Source organism: Ictalurus punctatus, chromosome 2, assembly GCF_001660625.3.
Source record: "Ictalurus punctatus breed USDA103 chromosome 2, Coco_2.0, whole genome shotgun sequence".
NCBI lineage: Eukaryota > Metazoa > Chordata > Actinopteri > Siluriformes > Ictaluridae > Ictalurus > Ictalurus punctatus.
In genome coordinates this window covers 37,606,597-37,629,096 of record NC_030417.2, presented here as the reverse complement: position 1 = coordinate 37,629,096, position 22,500 = coordinate 37,606,597, and the positions used below count along the sequence as shown (strand labels likewise).

At 43.1% G+C, this 22,500-nt stretch overlaps 5 protein-coding genes across 8 annotated transcripts in view; all 5 read right to left on the bottom strand.

Moving 5' to 3' along the window:
* The window catches only part of abi3a (ABI family, member 3a), a 25,744-nt gene extending 20,132 nt beyond the window's left edge, over positions 1-5,612 (bottom strand). For 3 of the 4 annotated variants that reach the window (XM_053677978.1, XM_053677980.1, XM_053677982.1), the window contains exon 1: positions 5,225-5,612. In XM_053677978.1, coding sequence (XP_053533953.1) covers positions 5,225-5,551 — 327 coding nt within the window. In that variant the 5' untranslated portion in view covers positions 5,552-5,612. The remainder of the gene's footprint in view (positions 1-5,224) is intronic. The other variant, XM_053677988.1, reaches the window with a different exon arrangement.
* A 2,043-nt stretch (positions 5,613-7,655) lies between these two features.
* On the bottom strand, positions 7,656-9,447 carry LOC108276187 (Ig-like V-type domain-containing protein FAM187A). Its single transcript, XM_017487649.3, has one exon. The coding sequence runs from the start codon at positions 9,195-9,197 to the stop codon at positions 7,788-7,790; it is 1,410 nt and encodes a 469-aa protein (XP_017343138.1). The 5' UTR covers positions 9,198-9,447; the 3' UTR covers positions 7,656-7,787.
* Positions 9,448-9,467: 20 nt separating this feature from the next.
* Positions 9,468-12,721, bottom strand: ccdc103 (coiled-coil domain containing 103). The gene is made up of 3 exons (XM_017487662.3): positions 12,351-12,721; positions 11,101-11,230; positions 9,468-9,987 (listed from the first exon to the last, which is right to left on the bottom strand). The coding sequence occupies exons 1-3, from the start codon at positions 12,491-12,493 to the stop codon at positions 9,526-9,528; spliced, it is 735 nt and encodes a 244-aa protein (XP_017343151.1). The 5' UTR covers positions 12,494-12,721; the 3' UTR covers positions 9,468-9,525.
* A 2,586-nt stretch (positions 12,722-15,307) lies between these two features.
* rpl23 (ribosomal protein L23) lies at positions 15,308-19,134 on the bottom strand. The gene is made up of 5 exons (NM_001200120.1): positions 19,122-19,134; positions 18,374-18,457; positions 17,106-17,234; positions 15,706-15,819; positions 15,308-15,435 (listed from the first exon to the last, which is right to left on the bottom strand). The coding sequence occupies exons 1-5, from the start codon at positions 19,132-19,134 to the stop codon at positions 15,353-15,355; spliced, it is 423 nt and encodes a 140-aa protein (NP_001187049.1). The 3' UTR covers positions 15,308-15,352.
* Positions 19,135-20,241: 1,107 nt separating this feature from the next.
* si:dkey-283b1.7 (von Willebrand factor C domain-containing protein 2-like) overlaps positions 20,242-22,500 on the bottom strand; it is a 4,021-nt gene continuing 1,762 nt past the window's right edge. The window contains exon 3 of the mRNA XM_017487675.3: positions 20,242-21,090. Coding sequence (XP_017343164.1) covers positions 20,828-21,090 — 263 coding nt within the window. The 3' untranslated portion in view covers positions 20,242-20,827. The remainder of the gene's footprint in view (positions 21,091-22,500) is intronic.

Genomic DNA, 22,500 nt, shown 5'->3' with positions numbered 1-22,500 from the left:
GAGAGAGAGAGAGAGTGCGAAAGAGAGAGAGAGAGAGTGCGAAAGAGAGAGAGAGAACGAGAGTGAGAGATAGAGAGAGTGAGAGATAGAGAGAGAGTGTGAAAGAGAGAGAGAGAGCGAGAGTGAGAGATAGAGAGAGTGAGAGTGAGAGATAGAGTGCGAAAGAGAGAGAGAGAGCGAGTGAGAGATAGAGAGAGCGAGTGAGAGATAGAGAGAGAGAGAGTGAGAGATAGAGAGAGTGCGATAGAGAGAGAGAGAGCGAGTGAGAGATAGAGAGAGCGAGCGAGAGTGAGAGATAGAGAGAGTGAGAGTGAGAGATAGAGAGAGCGAGCGAGAGTGAGAGATAGAGAGAGAGAGCGAGTGAGAGATAGAGAGTGAGAGTGAGAGATAGAGAGAGTGAGAGTGAGAGTGAGAGATAGAGAGAGAGAGCGAGTGAGAGATAGAGAGTGAGAGTGAGAGATAGAGAGAGTGAGAGAGTGAGTGAGAGATAGAGAGAGAGAGCGAGTGAGAGATAGAGAGAGAGTGAGAGTGAGAGATAGAGAGAGCGAGTGAGAGTGAGAGATAGAGAGAGAGAGCGAGTGAGAGATAGAGAGCGAGCGAGAGTGAGAGATAGAGAGAGAGTGAGAGTGAGAGATAGAGAGAGCGAGCGAGAGTGAGAGATATGAGAGAGCGAGTGAGAGATAGAGAGCGAGCGAGAGTGAGAGATAGAGAGAGAGTGAGAGTGAGAGATAGAGAGAGAGTGAGAGTGAGAGATAGAGAGAGCGAGCGAGAGTGAGAGATAGAGAGAGAGAGCGAGTGAGAGATAGAGAGCGAGCGAGAGTGAGAGATAGAGAGAGAGAGCAAGTGAGAGATAGAGAGAGAGCGAGTGAGAGATAGAGAGAGTGAGAGATAGAGAGAGAGTGTGAAAGAGAGAGAGAGAGCGAGAGTGAGAGATAGAGAGAGTGAGAGTGAGAGATAGAGTGCGAAAGAGAGAGAGAGAGCGAGTGAGAGATAGAGAGAGCGAGTGAGAGATAGAGAGAGAGAGAGTGAGAGATAGAGAGAGTGCGATAGAGAGAGAGAGAGCGAGTGAGAGATAGAGAGAGCGAGCGAGAGTGAGAGATAGAGAGAGTGAGAGTGAGAGATAGAGAGAGCGAGCGAGAGTGAGAGATAGAGAGAGAGAGCGAGTGAGAGATAGAGAGTGAGAGTGAGAGATAGAGAGAGTGAGAGTGAGAGTGAGAGATAGAGAGAGAGAGCGAGTGAGAGATAGAGAGTGAGAGTGAGAGATAGAGAGAGTGAGAGAGTGAGTGAGAGATAGAGAGAGAGAGCGAGTGAGAGATAGAGAGAGAGTGAGAGTGAGAGATAGAGAGAGCGAGTGAGAGTGAGAGATAGAGAGAGAGAGCGAGTGAGAGATAGAGAGCGAGCGAGAGTGAGAGATAGAGAGAGAGTGAGAGTGAGAGATAGAGAGAGCGAGCGAGAGTGAGAGATAGAGAGAGAGAGCGAGTGAGAGATAGAGAGCGAGCGAGAGTGAGAGATAGAGAGAGAGTGAGAGTGAGAGATAGAGAGAGAGTGAGAGTGAGAGATAGAGAGAGCGAGCGAGAGTGAGAGATAGAGAGAGAGAGCGAGTGAGAGATAGAGAGCGAGCGAGAGTGAGAGATAGAGAGAGAGAGCAAGTGAGAGATAGAGAGAGAGCGAGTGAGAGATAGAGAGAGAGTGAGTGAGAGATAGAGAGAGAGAGCGAGTGAGAGATAGAGAGAGAGTGAGAGTGAGAGATAGAGAGAGCGAGCGAGTGAGAGATAGAGAGAGAGAGCGAGTGAGAGATAGAGAGAGAGTGAGAGTGAGAGATAGAGAGAGCGAGCGAGTGAGAGATAGAGAGAGAGTGAGAGATAGAGAGAGAGTGAGAGTGAGAGATAGAGAGAGAGTGTGAAAGAGAGAGAGAGAGAGAGGGAGAGTGATAGAGAGAGAGAGATAGAGAGAGAGAGAGAGAGAGAAGAGAGACTTTTGATTTTTAAGACACCTTTATTGTATCCAATTTTTGAAATTTTTACATATTTACATTTTTTAAATATTATTTCCATTGAAGAAAAGAAGAGAAGAAAAAAAAGAAGAAGAAAGAAGAAAAGAACCCCCTCCGCCCCGCACCCGCACCCACACCCGCACCCTCAACTCAGACACCACAAAACTTTTCAGTCGCTGTAAGTCCACTCGGTCATGTAGTGTGCGAAGTCTTTATGTTACGGCTCTGTGCGACCGATGTCCATGTCCTCAGTCTGGCCCGTCTCCGTGGCGACGGCACGCCCAGGTTTTCACTGTTTATTGCACGAATTTTTTCCTATCCGAGAAATGATTTGTCAGCAAGACGTCACGTTTTCTTTTAGTTAATTGAAGAACCCGGTCGAAGTGCTCTGTGGTGGACGGCTCTTCAGGTGGTTCTGAGAGAGTGGACGGAGGCGGGTCACCCCATCCCGCTTCCCTCTCCTCGGTCTGAAGCGTCTCTTTGGTGACAGCACGTTCAGATTCTCACCGGTTGTTGTGTGTTTCACCGATTTTATGGGTTTTTCTCGTCCGGGATGTAGTTTTTTCGTACGAGCCCACTTTGTCCCAAAGTCCGCTCCGAGAACCAGAACCTGACTCCTTCGCGATCGGCTCGTCTTTAACGAAGCGGGATACGTTAGAGATAACGACCGTGTCGCGGGGGCGGAAAGAGGGGTGACGTGTAGCATGACACCTTTCAGCCATATTCCACTTTCACACAGCGCGTTGGCGAATCTTTCTTTCTTTAGGAAGATCACCACCGCTTTGTTCATTCGGGAGGCGGAGCAGATGTTCTCGCACCCGACCTGCTCTCCCACCGCCAGCAGAACCTCCTCCACCTGTTCTCCGTTCACACCTGACGCCATGGCGAGAGACAGCGTCTCCTCTCCGGCCTCGGAGGCCGTGGCGTCCCCCTCACTCTCTCCCGCTCTAAGCTTTCGCCAACCACCGATAACTCGATAACTAGACGTTTAATAAATGAAATGAAAGAAAAGAAACAAGGACAAACTCGCGAAAAACTTTGGCAAGACGCCAAACCGCTCTCACGCGCTCTACACACCACGCTCACTCCTCCACCGCGCATGCGCAGAGAGAGAGCGAGAGAGGGAGAGAAAACCCCTGACCTCAGGACGAGCTGCTCGAGTTTAAAACTTGTACTGCTACTCCTCGGTGCTGGAAAACGGAGCTGTGAACTAGCCAGTTAGCAGCGATGCTAGGTGTGCTAGTGCTAACAGGTAGTTAAGTTACAGAGGGACGTTCACAGAGATTAAGAACGATGTTTATACAGACGAGTGTGTATTAAGATTTGGGTCACATGTCCAAAAAAGATTCTGGGTGAGACAACAATTTTCACTTCCTGTTAGCCACATTAGCTTTTTAGCTTCCGGGCAAAACTAAAGAAGCACAACACCAGACTCATCCTGTGTATGGACTATACTTGTGGTAAACAAGTACAACACGGTGTATATCCCACATTGTTCCTTTAAACAACAACAACAACAACAACAACAACAATGCAGTCTGCTATGAATGAGCATCTACTTGATTAGCCAAGACAGGGTCATCTTCTAACGTCTCTTTTACTTTGATGCTGTCTAGAGTTAATCCTCGAGTCTTGACCTTTAACGTGACCTGACAGGACGTGAATTGAGAAATCTATTTTCTACTTAATGTCTATTCGACTGTTTTTCTTCCTTTTTGGATCTTCCCATCAGTTCTCAGGCTTTGCTTATAGGGAAACAGAATGGTGAGATAAAGCGGCATTACTCACTCCTACCTCCCCAGAGTTTATTATCTTCCTATAACAGCGCATCTTGAAGCGTTTTATTCCCTTCACACCCAGAGATGCCGCGATCCGATGACTTTCTGGGGTTTACAGGAAAATACGTGGACACTCTCGCGTCTTATTGGCTGACGGTCTCTCGATTCTGCCGCACGCTAGCTCAGACAGTCGGCGTGAGGGGGAAAATGGATATACGCCGATTTAATTCTTGATTTTAACCAGTAAAGGGGTCGAAACTTAAACCGTAACATCCTCTCACGCAGGAGCAGGAGAACAAGGCGTGTACACGTCTAAACGAGTTCCAGTTCACGTGAACATGATATGAGCAGCGCAGAAGGAAAGATGATGTACTCTACATGGCTCTGTAGCAGCTAAACCCATAATACAGTGAAAGCTTAGCCGTGCATCCGCTCGGCTAGCGACACCAAACTAGCCTAGTTAGAAACGGTTTATTCTCGCCTTTTTTATTATTATTATTATTCTTTTCTCTCTCTCTCGAAGATAATAAGACGAAGAAATCGCAAACAGCGTAAACTCTTCAGTCCTGAAGACGTTGGGAAAGTCACAGCTTTACCGCTGAAAGCGCCGACACTGGAGACTCCTTCCGTAAACGCTTAATAAACGTCTCCTTTTTTTTTACAGGTGCATCGATATATTCGTATACACTATATAGGTGGCCAAAAGTTTGTGGACACCTGACCATCACGTGCGTCCCCGCTCCGCTGTTATAATGCGCTCCACTCTGTCTTCTCGGAAAGGCTTTGCACTAGATTTTGGGGCGTGGCGGCGATGATTTGTGATCATTCAGCTACGAGAGCGTCAGCGAGGTTGAGGTCAGGCGCCGATGATGTCGGGATGTCGAGGAAGCTCCAGTTCCGGTCCATCCCAAAGGTGTTCAGCTGGGTTGAGGTCAGGAGACTCGAGTTTTTCCACTCCGACCTTCTCAAACCACGTCTTCACGGAGCTCGCCTTGTGCACGTCTATGTAAATTCACCTATGTGATATCTTATGTATGACGCATGAACACAAAGCGTGAACCAAACCACCATTGAAGGTAAAAAAAAAAAAAGAAGGAACATCTGCAGAACATCTGGTGAACATATCTGGTTGCGGTATGGTAGTCGGAGGTTATTTAGTATGTAGCATGTAGTTCAGATGGAAAAGTGAATTAAAATGTTACGTTAAAAGCTTACTCGATTACTGTTTCATTATTAAGGGCCACTGATGTGGCTTTAAAGGTTAACTGAGTCTAATTAAACGGACACCACGTGCATACTAGATGTAGAAGGTTCAGCTTGGATGGTTCCACCAGAGTGACAAGGAAAAGCTCTGAGAGAGTGTAGAAGTTGGAGATGAGTCAGTGAGGTCAGTGAGAATACACCTGAGCATCTGTGCGTCTCATGTCAGCCAGATGTGTTTGAAGTCGCTCACCTGGAGGTAGCTGGTCTCGCAGTACTCGGCCACATTGCGCAGGTTGGTGTAGTTATCCAGGAGCGCTTTCCGGGCCGCCGGGGCCTCTTGGAGGATGGTGGTGATCTCTTCCGTACAAGCTTGCTCCTTCATGGTTGAGAGAGATGTGAAGCGACTGTTGCAGCTCCGGAAACTCCGTCTGCAAAACTGCGCCTGTGGGTTCGCGCTTTGAAAGCAGAAGCGGAGACGCGTCATCGCAGCCCACACACACACACTCACACACACACACACACACAGGAGAACTTCATCAGACAATTCACCTCTACACACCAGGTTCTTTATAGTCATAATACATCATCATCATGTTCAGTCTCACTGTAGTAGCACGTGTTAAATCTTCCCGTTAATGCAAGAGTGCTGGGGGAAAGGAGTCGGTTCTTATGACTCGGGTTGAAGTGAATCAGAAGAGTGAATCGATTCACAAGCCAACACTGTGCTGAACTTCCCTTTTTAATACAGGCTACTGTATTAGGGATGGGATGGGAGATTATTTAAAGAGCCGGTTCATTTGAGACGACTCTGGCAAAAGTGGAATCGATTCACGAGCTCGGGACGACGTTCTGGTGAGCCTAAGGAATCAAAAGCGTGATTCGATTCACTTTAAGGAGATCAAATCAAATGAATCGGTATCAAATGCGTGATGTGATGTTGATCGACTTTACAAAACATGTCAGATGAGTACGTAGGAGGACAAAACTGGCAATTTTGGATTAAACAGTTGTTGTTGTTGTTGTTGTTGTCCTATTATGGCCCATAAAATGGTCTGTGTAGCAAGTGACAAAACTTCCCTTCAATGTAGTCAAAGATGAAGAACTTGTTCTTTTCGGATCTTCACAGAACATGTCAAATGAGTAGCAAGAGGAGAAAAAAGAAAAAAGATTTTGCAATTAACATTTCTTTAAACTAGATTTACATTTCCTTAATATATCCATTGATATTAATACGCTATTATTCTATGATAGATAAGGTATAAGTAGCAGTTCAGATTGTCGGTGTCTTATTATGGACCTTATAAAAGTCTGTGTTACTTTTATGTAGGCTAGTAGTGACGGCTGAGAAAGTAAGAATCGGTTCTTTTGGAAGCGAAACGATTCACAAGCTTGAAATGAGTCAAAACCAGGGTGAATCGATTCACTTACAGGAGCTTGTGCGAATCGGTCAAATCAGTGAAGTCGGTTTAAATGAAATAACTTGATACGAAAACTGTCACGCTAGTATCTTCAATAAAACAGATTTTGCAATCCTTAATTAACAATTAATGTTGAAATTGATATGATTCGGGAATTTGCAGTATATTACACGTAGTGTCGCCCTCTAGCGGAGGTTTGTTGTTGTTGTTGTTGTTGTTGTTTTCCATTTCTACACCTGCTACAGGGTTTCTGATCAATCAGACTCCACTTCCTGCAGACTGGTGAAGTTCAGTACAGTCCTCTGACTGTGGGACAGTGGAGTCTCGGGGGTTTACGGTTCTCCACTACTGACCAGAAGGTTATCAGTCCGGATCTCATGATTTGAAGAGAGCAACAGTTGGGCCCTTGAACTAAACTAAATTCTCACTTCTGGATGAAATGACATCACACACATCAGCTCGTTTTCGGTAACCATGACGTCATCCATACTGTTATAATAACCATAAAAACATTCATAATTGTTCATGATAATCTCCAACACCATCATAGATAAAATATATATATATATACTGCATCATAGTTTAACGCACCCTGGCGGTTCCTGAATCCCACTTAGAGAACCATGGCTCTTAAAGTGCACCTATGACGGTTTTTCAGATATTCCCTTTCATGTAGAGTGTTATATACGTAGCTGTTTGTGAATGTAAAAAGTCTACAAAGTTTCAAAAATCGACGCGCACGACAAACGGAGTTATCGACTCCTAAAAGAAGGAATCGATTCTGAACAGCTGAATCGACTAGTTAGTGATTCCAGACTTTACTTCCTGTACTAACCTACGTAGGTTTGTAGCAATAAACCCCGCCTCTGGTCTTCATCGACCGCTCGCTGAGAGCGGTAGACCGATCACGCAGACTGGGACGTCTGACCAATCAGAGCAGAGTATGCGCTCTGAAAGGAGTTTAGAACGAATCATTTAGAACGGATCATTTAACGAGTCGTTTGTGACACCGCGGGGAAAGAAAGTTAATACTGCAGTTTAAATTCTGAGCACGGTAAAGTGTTTTTTGACCTCGGATGTGCGTCAATCTATTAAATGCGACCTTTTAAAAACAGTTTCAAAACAGATGCACTTTAAATAAGTGTTAGTTTGTGTGTGTGTGTGTGTGTGTGTGTGTGTGTGTGCATTTTTTAAATATTCTAAGGATTCAGTATTAGGGTGCATGTGCAATGATGTTTCACAACTGCAAAGTAGTTCTGCATATTGTTTTACTCCCAATCCTGACTAAATTAGTTTTAAACTGTTTCATCATGATGCTTAGTCTTTTATCCGTCATTAAAACAATAAACAAATTCCAGGGCAATAGAGAATGCAAATATATTTATTGAAAGCTAGCTAACGCGAGGCTCTTCGTTCCGCGATCAAGTCGCAAACGAATCTACCGGACAGGATGAGGAGAAACACAGCAGTGAGACCGGCGTAGCACAGAAGGATGACGCCGAGGCCGAAGAGAGCCTCTGAGTCGCTGATGCTGCGCTGGCGTCCGAGTCGTGTATACACCCCGAGTCTGATCTCAGCAGCCTTTCTGCCTTGGATCCAGCAGTAGTATGTCCCTTTGTCCTCCATTCTCACAGGTCTGAAGTGAAGATGGTGACCTAAATCTATAAACACACGCGAGTCCGTATCCACTCCTTCCATATACTGAGAGCGATAAAGCGGCGTAGAGCCTTTATCCCACGCCACTGCGTGCTGGGGTCTCGCTTTGGGACACGACAGGACGAGATCGGTGTTCGTCGGATGGTTATGGTAGTAGACCGGAAGTCCTGGAGAAGCACGACTGTCGTACCCGAGGAACTCCAGCAGAGCTTGTCTCTGAGGATTCAACGGAGGTTTTGGCGGGCAGAACGATTCGCAACTCCTGACGCTGAGCTCGGCTCCGTAGTCGGCGCCGCTCAGCCCGAAGCGCCGAGGAACCGCGGAGGAACCGCACGAGGTCACGTTTCTGATCTCTCGAAGGTAGCGCACGTGTAGATACTCGCTCATGACGTAACAGAGCCCCACTCTGACCTGCTCGCCTTGCACGTCGCACCGATCGCACACGGACCAAGGCCGGTAGCTGGTAAACACTCGAAACAGCTCACTGGGATCGGATTTGAGTTCTTGTTTATTGGGTTCGGCTCTTCGTTCGTCGAGGTTCCAGGGAAAGAGGACGTCTCGAGCGACCTGAACGTCTACATCGTAGCCGTAGAAGAACTCTCCCGAAGCCGTCCCGCAGACGTAATGCCCGGAGTCGCCCTGCTGAGCCCTGAAGATGAGCAGGCTGAATAGACGGATCGAAAAACGCTCGCGCAGGTTCACTTCTCTTTCGACTTTGGACGAATCCGTTATCGCAGTGCCCGAGAAGTCGGTGAGGACCTTGGTGTTGTGTGTACCCAGGTGTTTCTGATAGTACCACACCACCGAGAGAGCATCTGCCGGTTTACAGTGACAGGGTAGCTCGACGGTCATGTCGGACACATACGCCGCGTTATCGAACACCAGGAACGCAGGACATGACCTGGTGGTAAAGATGTCCTCCTTGTCTTCGGGAGCTTGATAGGCGCTCAGGAACAGAGGACACAGCGTCAGGAAAAAGACTTCAGGAGACATAGTCCTGTCAGACCTTCTGCTTGAGGAGGGGTGTTTTGATTTGAACGGATTGTTTGGTGTCACGGAACCGTGGTGATGTCGATGCCTCACCAAAACAAAATAAAGAATCATAACAAGTCCAAAAAAAAAATCGTGGAATCTTGAGTATAGGAACATTTATTCAATAGAAATGTATTTTTAATTAAATGCGTCTAGACTTTTTTATTCATTTCACTGCCAACAGATTTATTAGATTATTTCAAATTTGAAATTAGTCCAAATGTCTAGAAATGTGTCGAATTGTTTTAATAATCTCATAACAAAACGTACATTCGGCTGTTATTTTATTTTATTTGTTTGTTTGTTTGTTTGTTTGAGTCATTGCTGAATTTGTGCACATTTTACTTTTGGTTGATTTGTGTTCCTTTCACCCAAAAAAAAAAAACAAAAAAAAAACATCACTTTTTAATTTTTTTTAAAATTCTGAACGTTCTTTTTCCCCTGTCTATTTCATATTTTCACAAACTCCATACTTTTCCATCAAACCCCTGAGCTTCCCCGACACCCGAGTCCCATCATCCTGCGCTGTGTTTTCCTCGGTCTGTGTCTCACGCTCTGCATCGGTGAGGTTGGGATTAGTCTCCAGCAGCTTGTGGAAGAGACGCTCGCACGCTCGACGCTCCTCTTCACTCAGCAGAGACGCACCGAGGCCGAAGCGGCCGGTCAGTGAGAGTCCCTGCAGCACTCCGGTCACCGCCGCCTCGTCCCCGGGCCTGAAACACTGACAGAGGACCATCAGGAACTCGCCCAGGAGCCCGAAGCCCACCTCAATGTGGAACATCTTCCTCAGGTTCTCTCCACCCAGCCTGAGCAAGAAAGCGTACTTCTCCACCGAGCTGCCCTTAAACCTGCGCCAGTCTCGACTGAACTCTGACGCGCTGCGAGGCTGCGACTCACCCAGCACCGACTGCAACAGCAAACATACATCACTTCATTTTCACTCACCAAGAAATGCACTCAAAATGGATCATATATAAGAGTTAAATACATCCATTTAATAATCGAATAATCTGGGGGGAAATGCAGTAGTAGTAATAATAATAATAATAATAATAATAATAATAATAATAATACAATCCCAATTTCATAATTTAGAATAATTTAGATTACTATTTTTATTACGCACTTTATTCTATTCTGAATACTAAGATGTTTATAGTAATATTATTCAATAATACTCATTGTTGATATTAATCATACAATATTAATATTTCATCATTTAAATACATCATTTAGACGTTATATTTAATGAAGAAATTAATTAAACCCACAAGAACCACTATTCATGACTAATACACAACTATACATATAATATTTTAAAAATGTATAACGTATTTTATTCATCAACGATGATATAATAATATAATACTTTAAATAAGAGAAAACATTTCACCTAATCATTTCTAATTTAAAAAAAATCTAAATTAATAATAATAAGAAGAACTTTTATATTTTTTAAGTTGCTATTTAATACATTTGAGCATTTTACAGTAAAATTTGTATTATTATACTCTTCATAACATTATTCTAACATTTATATGATTTTTTTTTAACGACAATCCAAATTAAATGAAAAAAACTAAAAGTAAGAATGTATTAATATAATAAATATTATGATTAGAGATACCCGGTATGAGAATCGGAGTGATAGCAGCAGAAAATAATTAAATGGCGGATCGGATATCGGCCAAAACATACCGGATCCTGTAAGAAATCTTTATGTATAACGAGACTTGACTGGTTTTTCTTTTATTCCAATGGATTTATTAGATTTATACCGCACACTTTTATACGCAGTGTTTTTTTTTGTTTTTTTTTGTGAATGAGTTTAACCCTGAAGTGCTTCAGTTTAAACAAAAATAAACAGAACATTTAAAGCTTGGTAGCTTTTTAAGGAAATAATATCAGACTGGTATCGATATCGGGAGATACTCGAGGTTTCAGTATCGCTGTCTGAAAAGAGAAAGCGGCATCGTGCCGCCTCTAATTATGATCGATCACGTCATAATGAATGTGAGACCTGCAGAGAGTCAGTGCTGGTGTGTTTCACGTCCGTGTTTACGGTACTGATCGGGTTCCAGGGCTGTTTCCGCGGTCCGTTTTTGTCCTTTTTATCTAAAGGCTTCAGGTGAGATGCCTGCACAATGTCCCTGAAACATAATAACACACATAATAACAGTACAGTGAATCAGTAATCAGTGTTAATTCAAGAGGAGACGTTAACTGGGCATTTAAAGGTGCGTTCGGTAAGATTAGTTTCTCAAGGTTAGGTCTCTAACAGCTAGGTGGGTTCAACATTTGTTGTTTTTTTTTTTGTTTTGTTTTGTTTGTTTTTTTAGCTAATTCCCACCCATGTTCATGAAACTCCGCCCTCAGTATCTTAAAATGATTGACAGGAGGTGCATCCCAACACAAACAAGCGGGAAGTTCGGATCATTTTACCGACTCGGATCTTTGAATCTCGTTCAGCGAAACGAACGAATCTTTTTACGAGTCATTTCGTTCATTTCAGCAGAATATGATCAAAATGTTACGTGTTAAATTCCCCAAACACACCTAGTACTCACGCAAATGTTAATCACATTCGGATTATAAAATTAACTACAGGCTGACGCAACCGAGGCTGAATTGTGAGAAACAGACATGACTTATGAGAAACAGAATGTCACGTCAAAATTGTCACGTCTGTTCCCCGGAAACAAATGATTCGTTCACGTCACGAGTCTTCGGGTTCGAGTCGTTCGTTCATCCCTTCCCAGCTCCGTAGGCTGAACGCAGTGGGGCTGTGACGTGATGAACGAACGACTCGAACCCGAAGACTCGTGACGTGAACGAATCATTTCTGTTTCCTGTACAGAACGTATGCGGTCAACTAAAAAAATGAAGGCATCACTCTGAGTCGTATTAAAGAATCGTTCAAAATGAACGAATCGTTCAGGAACGACACATCACTTATTCCAGACCGGAAGTCAGTTTTCCAAACGGGTTTTCTCAGCAAATTAATACACTTTTGCTAAGGCCAAGGTTTCGTTCATTGTTTTGTTTTTTTATATAATGTTCGACAAATATTCCAGGTTATTTGTACAAGCAATGAGTTTAAAAAATCGTCCACTGCAGCTTTAAGACTAATAAATGTGTACACACTGAAGCTTTACTTAGCACAAAATGTATAGTTCTGTTCTTTCTTCATAGCTAATGTTTGTGTAACTAAATATACTTTATAATAATAATAATAAAAAAAAAAAAACAAGAGGAGAACATCTCGGTTACCGGAACTCTTCATAAGTGGCCACTTTTTGGTGAATAGCACGGAATTTGGCGTCGTTTTCTCTCTGGTATTTTTTATCCGCTTCCACGGCGCGGTTCAGCTCCTTCTCCAGCGCCGAGAAATCAATAATATCACATTTCTCCATGTCTGACGGCGGTTTATTCAGCTTTTTTAAAAAAGTGAAATTAAAGGTAATTGAATTAAACCCGTGGCTAGTCAGGTAGCCGAAGTGTTGCAGGTGAACTAGCTCTCAGCTACGGGCTCGCGCTAGCATTTGTAAGCATTACTGGTAACCATGGCAACACGCAGAGTCGCCATTTTGGATGGAACTACTTTGAGGAGATTTATCTTTTCACATTATAACCTGGATTTTACTCTGACGTTTCTTGATTGTCGTACCGCTACCACACGCAGAGTAATTAACACGCCACGCTGTCATTTCAGTGAGTTTAAATATTGTGATAAATATTATTCTATTAATTGTACATTGTCACGTGAAACAGGAGAGTTTCTACAGGGTGTAAATGGAGTATTGGCGCCCCCTACTGCTGGAATTAAAACTCCTTTTATTCTTTTTCAAACCTTATTATATACTATGTATCATTTATAGTGTTTATATTATTTATTTATTTTTTGTATAGTTTATTATTTGCTTTTAAATTTCTGTTTATTTGTTATTTGTTGTATATAGACACAATTAAATTATTGTAAACAACAACAACAATAATAATGATACACTCATCTTATTTAGACAATAAAGGAAGACATTGTTTTGATGCTTTGTAACATTTCATTCTTAAAATATTTTATTTTAATTTCATTTAATTACTGCAATCTGTTTTCTGTGCATTATCTGTTTGTTTGTAATTTGTTGTTTATTTTACTGCTGCAACAAAAAGAATTCCATCACAAATCAATAGTTATCTATCCATCTATCTAAATCTCTTCTTCATTGTGACTGTCTTTCCCACTGATTGTTGCACAATTATTCTACAAGGTAATCGTGTCTTACAGTTCTTTTTCTTACCTTTATTTTAAAAGCGTTAAACATTTAGGACAGCGTTTCACCCTGTAGTTTTAAACTTTTTGTGTCCCATGTCAGATTTCTGTTTTACGGTTGTGTCCCGGTGGGTCAAACAACGACGAAAAAAACAACAACAAAAAAAGTGTAATTTATATTGTTTTTAATTCGATTAAAATTTGATCTATATAGCACTTTCAACAATAAAAACTGTCATAAAGCAGCTTTCCGGAAATCCGGATCTAGACTTCAATCCCTCATGAGCAAACCAGCGACGACAGCGGCGAGGGAAAAACTCCCCGAGATCTCGAGAGGAAGAATCCTCGAGCAACAAGGACCGCCATTATGATTACAGCAGCAGCTCTTAGATACAAATGGACCGTTTACAGGTGAGATTAAACATTGAAACGAGGCAGCCCTTGAGCACAGATTGTTTTTTTGGAAGTCCAAATCATTACCGTAGCCACGTGGAACTCCTTTGTGGAAGGAGTCTCCAGTGTCAGCGCTCTGTAACAGTCTGTAATGTGACAGACTGTTCATAGCTGCATATAGAAACAGAAGTGAGAGCTTGTCCTCAACATTACACATTGAAAGTATGACGTGCTGTTCTTTCATCTAAAAAAGAAAACTTGCCGTGGTATAAGAGGAATAAACTTATTAGGCTACACCATCAGCGCGACACGAACGGCAGCCCGGTCACGGAATCACCTCTAAACACTCATCAGAACACAGGAGCTGTCTTTTAGACTTTCCATTTTCTCTCCCTCAGCAGTAAGGTTCTCCCGTCTTTCCGTCTCTGCTCTGGTTATTGTGTGTAACATTGGTTTGATATGTCGATTGAATAAACTGGGTGGAGATAATGGCGTCTAAAGCAGCTCATCGTCAGCGATTCAGCTCTTTATTCCAGCAGCGCTGAGGCAGACGGGCGATAAAGATTTTGTTCAAGGACACGGCAGACAAAATGAAAACAGCACCGCTTCAGAGTTTTGATTAAAATCTGCATGCGTGTGAAGTTTGCGTGAAAGGCTCGGGAAGTGCAAAAGCGCCCGATCCTGACGACCGTGTCACAGATGAACACCTTCGTCAGTTTTTATATGCATCGTTGATTTCACTCACGGTTTAGAGACTACAGTGTATTTCGAAGTAAATCGAAGCAATAGTTAAGTGCCAAACGATTCTTTTTACTGCTTTGAGCCATTTAGATCAGTGCAGATGACTCGACTCTCGTACTGATTCATATTGCTGAATCCTTTACATAACTTAAATAGCAGACAAATAGCTTGCATGGCCAAATATCAATCAGAAGTTTCATTTAAAAAAATAAAAAATTAAGCATGTACTCTCGCTCTCAATTTAAAAAGCGCATTAGGTTCAATTCCTCAAAATGCATCCAGTTTAGGTTTCCATCAGCCAAGTAGGTGGAATTGAAGATTTTTTTTCCTCCTGCTGTGATATTTTCATGTTAGCAGGGTGCGAGGGAGTGTCTATAGAATGACAGACAGGATAATACGTTTCTCCCAAGGTCACGGCTCAAACCGTCGTTTATCACCACGTTCTAGGTATCTTTCCAGCTTATCTGTATTATCAATAACAAAACTAAATCAGTTACAGCACCTTTAAATACGGCTTGTTCGAACGTGACTCAGTAACGTTACAAAAGAGAGGCGTAAAAATCGGTCGGGTGGGTTGGTGACCACTGTTCAAAAGTTATGATCATAAATGTACTCCCAAATTAGATCCAAATTTGACCAGACAGTGGCGCTAGAGCATTGGCAGCACTTGGACTGAATTTGGTCAGCGCGAGTGTCATGACTCGCTCTGACCCTCCACAATCAATCAGTCAGTGTGCCAAATTTCACAACTTTTTAGCAGACAGATCTATGGTCTGCTGTAGAAGACCTAGTCTAGCTCATCACACTAACAAACCGACACGTTGATGGACTTTCAATATTTTATTGAAAATAGATCGAGCCGAGCGAGAGCTCAGGCGATGCTCCCGGCGTTTGAAGCAATCCTGGGCCACAGATCTGCACACTCCTTGGCTACGGGTCCTGTGATGGCTGAACCTGAAACAAACGGGGCAGAAAAACGTCAAGGACAGACACTATTTATTCTCCACTCTAAAATCAGAAAATACAATAAAAATCATTGTGTTTTTTTTTTGTTCCATCACGGATTGAGATTCAACAGTACGGCGAGATAAACTGCCATCTCACCCAAAAGCAATGGGCTTCACTATTTCCTTCCACGACAACTCCCTCAGCCACCGTGCAGACGAAGCGAGTGCTTTTTAGAAGGACGACGGCGGCGTGTTTTATAAATCAAACTCGACTCACCTTTCATTTCCCCTTTGTTATTCACTATGACCCCTGCGTTGTCTTCGAAATACAGGAACACACCGTCTTTTCGCCGGTACGACTTCCGCTGTCGTATCACCACCGCCGGATGCACTGAAACGCAAAGGGACATGAGTGAGTGCTAAGCTGAGCTTTGGGTCTACATCCTGTCTAAATCTCACATCTCAGTTCAATGTGATGCTTCGAAATGAAGTCCCAGTATAATAAACCTTATTATATGTAGTTTACATAGATTGCACAACACGATTCATTAAATCAGAGCAGATGGGGGTCGGGTAGGACAAGTGAAAGGTATCTCGCTGTATAAATGAGTGTTTTTGAGTTTAAAGTGTTTTTCACCAGGAATCAATTATTTAATAAAAGGAATAAAACTAATCAACAGAAGCTTTAAAAAAAAATAAATAAAAAAAAGAAAAGAAACAACTGCTAATACACTGTTCGAGCTTAAGTTTAAAAAGTCACAAGGCTGTTATTTTTATCATTACAGATGACTGCAGGATCGCCCTAACAAACTAAACATTTGAGCGTCACGTGAAAAGAAACCGAATCCAAACCCACACTAAAAACGGAACATCTGCAGATCTTAATCTAAACAACTTAAATGTGACCACCCCGAAAAATCATTTACACGCACATTAAAAGCACCACTTGGACTCGATTAGTGCTGGGCGATACGACAATATAAAATCGCTATTATTTATTTATGTTAGATATCATATATTAAGATCGATAAATTACTTCACTTCAAATTACTTTCTGGAAATATCTATGGTACGGGAATTCTTTTAGAAATAATCATAAACTTCAGAAGCAGCCGAGTCGAAATGCAAACGCAGTCGATTGTTAAAAATTGCAAAATGTTCATTTTGTACAAAATGGTGTTCTGCTAAAGGGTTGGAAAACGCGTCGCGCCGAGATCGCACCGGCACGGAGAAATTAATCTTGTACGGTGGGAGACTGCGAAATCCGACAACAGAAGACAAAGTGAACGTTACGGTTTTTCACAGACAACGTTAGCCTGACCAGAAGTGTTTGAGGCATAGAGGCTTCGCTTGCAACTAGTGTGAACTAGCTTATGATTGGACGCTACAAACGAGACGTGCCCGATTCGTTCCAAGATGTCCGACCTTGAACGGCGAAACCGCGGGGAGTACGCTGGTTTTGTTTGCAAAATTTTAAAGGTGCATTAGGTAATATCAGTAACTTTATTTTCAGTGAGATGTTAATAGTGCGCCAACAGCGCAACTATGGCGACCCACAGTAAATTAAAGCTAGTACACAGCCGTGCGGAGCAGAGCAAGACCATCTGAGCCGTGCTGCTGATGCGAGTTCTTCATATAACAATCTATAAAAGGTGTAAGAAACCACACGAGACGTACCCTTCTTCCTGAGCTCTGGCTTGCCTTTCTTCACGGTGGCCATGACCATGTCGCCCACACCTGCGGCAGGAAGCCTGTTCAGACGGCCCTTGATGCCTTTGACGGAGATGATGTACAGGTTCTTGGCACCTGACGAGGAAAGACAGACAGTGAGAAGACCAGATGTGCGGAAGTATAAAGAACAATGCGAGAGTGTTCCATCACTTATTGAGATTGAACAGCACAGAATGAGTCGCTGCCATCTCACCCACAAGCAATGGGGTTCACTGTTTCCTTCCATGACGACTCGCTCGGCCACTGAGCAGAACTAGCGAGTGCTTTAAGGAGGATTTGGGACGATTCCACAACACAAGAATTACTTAAACAGTCCAATACGTCCTTCATGAATTGAACTAAACGTTGACCTGTGACTCTGCTTAAATTCCTCAACTCTTAACTATTACGGAACATAGAGGAAAAAAAAAAAAACTACTGTAATCATATTCTTCATATCCATACCATAACCTATTAAACGTCAATAACGTTCCAGTGACATACACGATTAGAGAAGATGACAAAAATGAGCTTTGTATATTTTATTCTACCACATGGTCACAATGTGCACAGGTTCCCAACCCTGGAGAACCAGAGACACACCAATCATGGTCCTGGAGAACCCCAGGGTTCCAAACCCCCCCTAGTCTTGGAGAGCCCTGTGGTTCCAAACCCACCTAGTCCTGGAGAACCCCGTGTTACAAACCCCTGGTTCTGAGGAACCCCAGATTTCCCCAACCCTTATCCATGAGAACCCCATATTTCCCCACACCTGGTCCTGCAAAACCCAGGTTCCTACCCCTGCTCCTAGAGAACCCTAAATTTAGAATAATCTAGTACTGCAGAACCCCAGCTTTTCCAACTCTTATCCAGGAGAACCCCCGACTTCCCATCCCAGGTCCTACACATTTTAGTATTTTCCTGCTCCAACACAGCCACCTCAACTCAGGACGTGCTGTAAACCACTCGATTCACATGTTCAGAGCACGAAAACACTGAAATGTCACGGACCAACGTTATGAACCCGCTAGTTACAGCTTTGAGGTGCACCACCACGATACAGAAGTAAACAGCAAGGCGGACACGACTTGCTCGCCATGCGGTCCTCGTTCCTCCAACCCTGCCTTCGTTACTAAAATCATGAATGAATATTTTGACTCTAAGATCATGAGCATCATTTTCCTCTCACCAATGAGAACTTACAGTTGAAGTAAATCGGTAACAGGTGGCGTTACCTGTGTTGTCAGCGCAGTTGATCACCGCTCCCACAGGGAGACCCAGTGAGATGCGGAACTTGGCTCCAGAAGAACCACCACGTCCTGAAAAATACAAACATCTCCATGAATGATTCCCAAAAAACTTCTGACAGAAATGATCACATCAGAAACAGACAACGCAACACATCCACATGGAACCATATACATAATATACACATACATAATACACCATTCGTTCCTAAACAAACTCAGACTCTCCTCCTATCTAATATGATACTCTTTATAACCACTAGTGACTATTCTAGCCAGGATACACATTATTTCCCCCCTGAAAGCTGACTTTAATAGCGTTTATTCATTATGGCTCGACTGTGCAGCTGATTATGGACATGCTAGCTACAGCGCGCGCAGCTAGCAAGCTAATCTACTCCGCATTTACTACAATTTCTCCCATGTTAAATTCAATAAAAAAAAATATTTACTTAAATAAAACAATCTAAATAAGTCATTACGTCATCTTTGTGCTTCGGTTTAAACCGGCTCGCGGCTCCTCGTGAAGACACCGGAGCAAAACGCCTCCATTAGCAACCCATCTGTACCGGGGTTTTTTTTTCCGTTTTTTAAAATAACATACAAAATACTTTTTCAATAAATATCCACCAAAACACAAACTATAACATATCCTGAAACACTAGCGACTCCAAAGAGCGGATTTAAAAGTGTCCATTTGTAAAGATTAACTCAGATTCCGCTGTTAGATTTTTACCTCTCTTAGACATTGCTGCCGGAAGGGTAAGAGGAAGAAGGGAGAAAGGAACGCTGGGAAATAACGTCGCGCGCACCACAGAATTCGGCACTTCCGGTTTAGCGCGCACGTACTAAGGACCCTTTTGTGTATCCGTAGCGTTCGCCTGATTAAAAACCATGTAAACTTTATACAAACTATCGTCTACGAATAAAGTATTAATATTAATCATTCGCGGTGCAGTTTTCTCTTTAATCTGTACTGCATAAAGGTCCAGATGGCTAAATGCGTTTTTAAAGGTTTAAAAGTAAAACAAAAATGGATTTACACGAGATATAAAAACCACACAGGCTAGGCATAAATGCTTTGCTAGCTATGAGTGGAAGAGAATAATAAACAGTACAATAAATTCCCAAAAATATGGAAGAATTCATACAACTCAGTTTTCTATCATTCTAAATTGTCACTATTGGCGTTGTTGTTGTTTTTTTGTTTTGTTTGGTTTTTGTTATTTACTGCACTAACTACATAGCACTGCTTGTAACTATGGCAACCTATGTAGTGTTCAAGTGTATGGCTGTGTACTGTGTTATCATGTTGTTTGGTATAGTTTGTATATTTTCTTATAATCTTTATATTTAAGACTGTGGAGCTTGAAAGCTGACCCAAAAAAAGTGTCTGAATATGAATTTTGTATATTTGAAGCTCCAGATAGAATCACTTCACTGTTGTGGAATAGCAAACTATAAGAAAATATTCATTTTAACTCATATTTCCTTGACATGCTTTAACGAAATTAATTAAATAAATAAAAAAGACTAATTAAATCTTTGTCCAATAGAATGTTACAGAAAATAACATTTACGCTGACTATAGTGTAAGAAGTTAGGTAGTAGATTCGAGTGGGGACCTTACTATAGATTTTATGATTCTTCTGGTTTTAAAGTCCGTAATTTGTGAGGACAAAATGTCAAAAAAATATTTACAACATGCAAATTCATCCCGTGTCAGTCCCTGTGAAGAAGAAGACAGCAGTTTTCAGGTGTAAGAGAGAATATGTAGACACTCTTCACTCGACTATTCAATGAAATTAGCTAGCATTGTTGTACTGGCTCTACGAAACAAAGAAAAGGTCAAAAGGTTGAGTAATAAAGTGTTGTTTTATTGATACTTCTTGGCAAATGAATTTCCAAGTTATAAAAGTCATCCAAATGTAAGGGGCTCTTTGTAACGTAGGATACATTTCTCTCTCTCACACAATATAACGTCTGAATAACTGATGACTTTCCAGTGTCCACGTGCTCTTCACTATAATTGCTAACCGTTTAATGTAAAGTGGGCGGGGCTAATCTTCACCTACACCAGTCACTTGAACAGTCACTTGGAGTCTGACAGACCTAGCGAGTGAAAGTTATAGAGTATATTAGGTCACACGCTTGGACATGTCTCACACACTTGGACGGGTCTGATCAGTGAGTTCATCTGGCATTCATCTGACTTTTATCACATATTTTACGTTGACTTTTTAATAAACTACTCGAGTTTGGATTCATTAAACCATTTTTAGCATGTCACAGTACGTGTCCCGGGCATGTAAATGTAAGATGTATCCCAGAATGCAAGTGTTTTGAACCGGATGTCTTGGGTCTGGAGGGGGTGGAAGAGGTCAACGTTGGCACTCGGTACATCGCAGGTTGTGTTTCTCCAGGCCGTGGACGCTCAAGCCATCATGGGATGGCATCCAACCTGGGCAAGCGTTCTCTATCTCTCTGCCTCGCTCTCTCCCTCTCTCTCTCCCTCTCTCTCTCCATCTCCTGCTCCTCCATCTGCTTGAACACGTCTTCGTCTGGCCGCTGGCGCTGTTCGCACGTGGCGTGCGGGTGCGTTTGCCAGGATCCATCTCTGTAGGTACAGAAACAGACAGTCCAATCGTCCACCTCCACCCGCTCCCCGGCTGGAATGATGCGGTTCCCCGCGAAGCAGTTTGGACCTTCGAGGAAAAGACATGAACATGCTGTTAAAAGAAAATGCGGAGGACAAAAACGCGTCGAGCCTCAGCAGACTTCGGGAGCGTTCAGCTGGAATATGTGTACCAGTTAACTTTACCTGAGGATGACTCTGCCTTTACGAACGCATCGTTAGAGACACGTCTGTTCATAAAGTGTAGAAAGGCTGCATTTCTCTGCTGCTACGTCATCGATGGCTGCTACTTTTTAATGGATGCTTCTGATATAATCGAGAGATGCAAGGCAAAAGCACTGACACTGGAGACTCCTTCCATAAACGTTAAACAAACGCCTTCCTGGAGAAAACTTCACCACATCAATGATTACAAATCTTTTAAAATCCATTCATGTGGAGTGTCCGCTGTACAAATCTCTGTGTAGGCTGTTACTATAGAAACGACAACGTATCAGACCACACACCTTCTGACCAATCAGAATCCAGATTTCTGCTGTGGTATACATGTCAAGAGCCTGGAGCAAAGGCGAGCAATTCTGACTTTACTTATCAGAGTTCACTGTAAACACACACACACACACACACACACACAATCTGTTCCTCTCGTGCCTTCTGTTGTCATCAGTGCTGCCCCCTCGGCCCTCTGCTCTCCCAGCAGGCCGTGCTCCAGTTTCTATTTCCGGAGAGGAAGGCTGCTAGTGAGCGGTTCATTGAGCGGCAACGTTGCATCACAGTTTTTCCACTGCGACACTCAGCACGTAAACAACAATCACAGCGTCGAACACATCAACGACACCCGAGTGACAAGAGATAGTCACGGAGGGAGGTGACAGAGAGACAGATGGACAGAAAGACAGATTCACAGGCTCACAGAGAGGCAGACAGACTGACAGAGAGGAAGACAGACAAACGGCTGGACTGACAGAGAAATAGAGACAGACATATAGACAGAGAGAAAGACAGACAGTATGAGAGTAGAGAGACAGACTGATAAACACGGAGACAGAGAGACAGAAAGGCAGACATACTGACAGTGAGACAGACAGACAAGTGACTGACCTCAAATGACTTTTATTTGAGTGTGTGTGTGTGTGTGTGTGTGTGTGTGCATGCATATGTGTCTGTGGTGTGTGTGTGTGTGTGTGTGTATGTGTGAGTGTCTGTGGTGTATGTGTCATCTCCCTCCACTGGCTTCCTGTATCCGCCCGCATCAAATTCAAGGCCTTGATGCTCACCTACAAGACGTTGTCTGGAACAGCGCCCCCTACCTCTCTCCTGAAGGCTTACGCTCCCTCACGCAACCTGCGATCGGTTAACGATCGACGCTTAGTAGTACCTACTCAGCGTGGCTCGTGGTCCCTTTCCAGAACCTTCACACTAACTGTTCCTCAGTGGTGGAATGAACTTCCAAACTCAATCCGGACCGCAGAACCTCTCA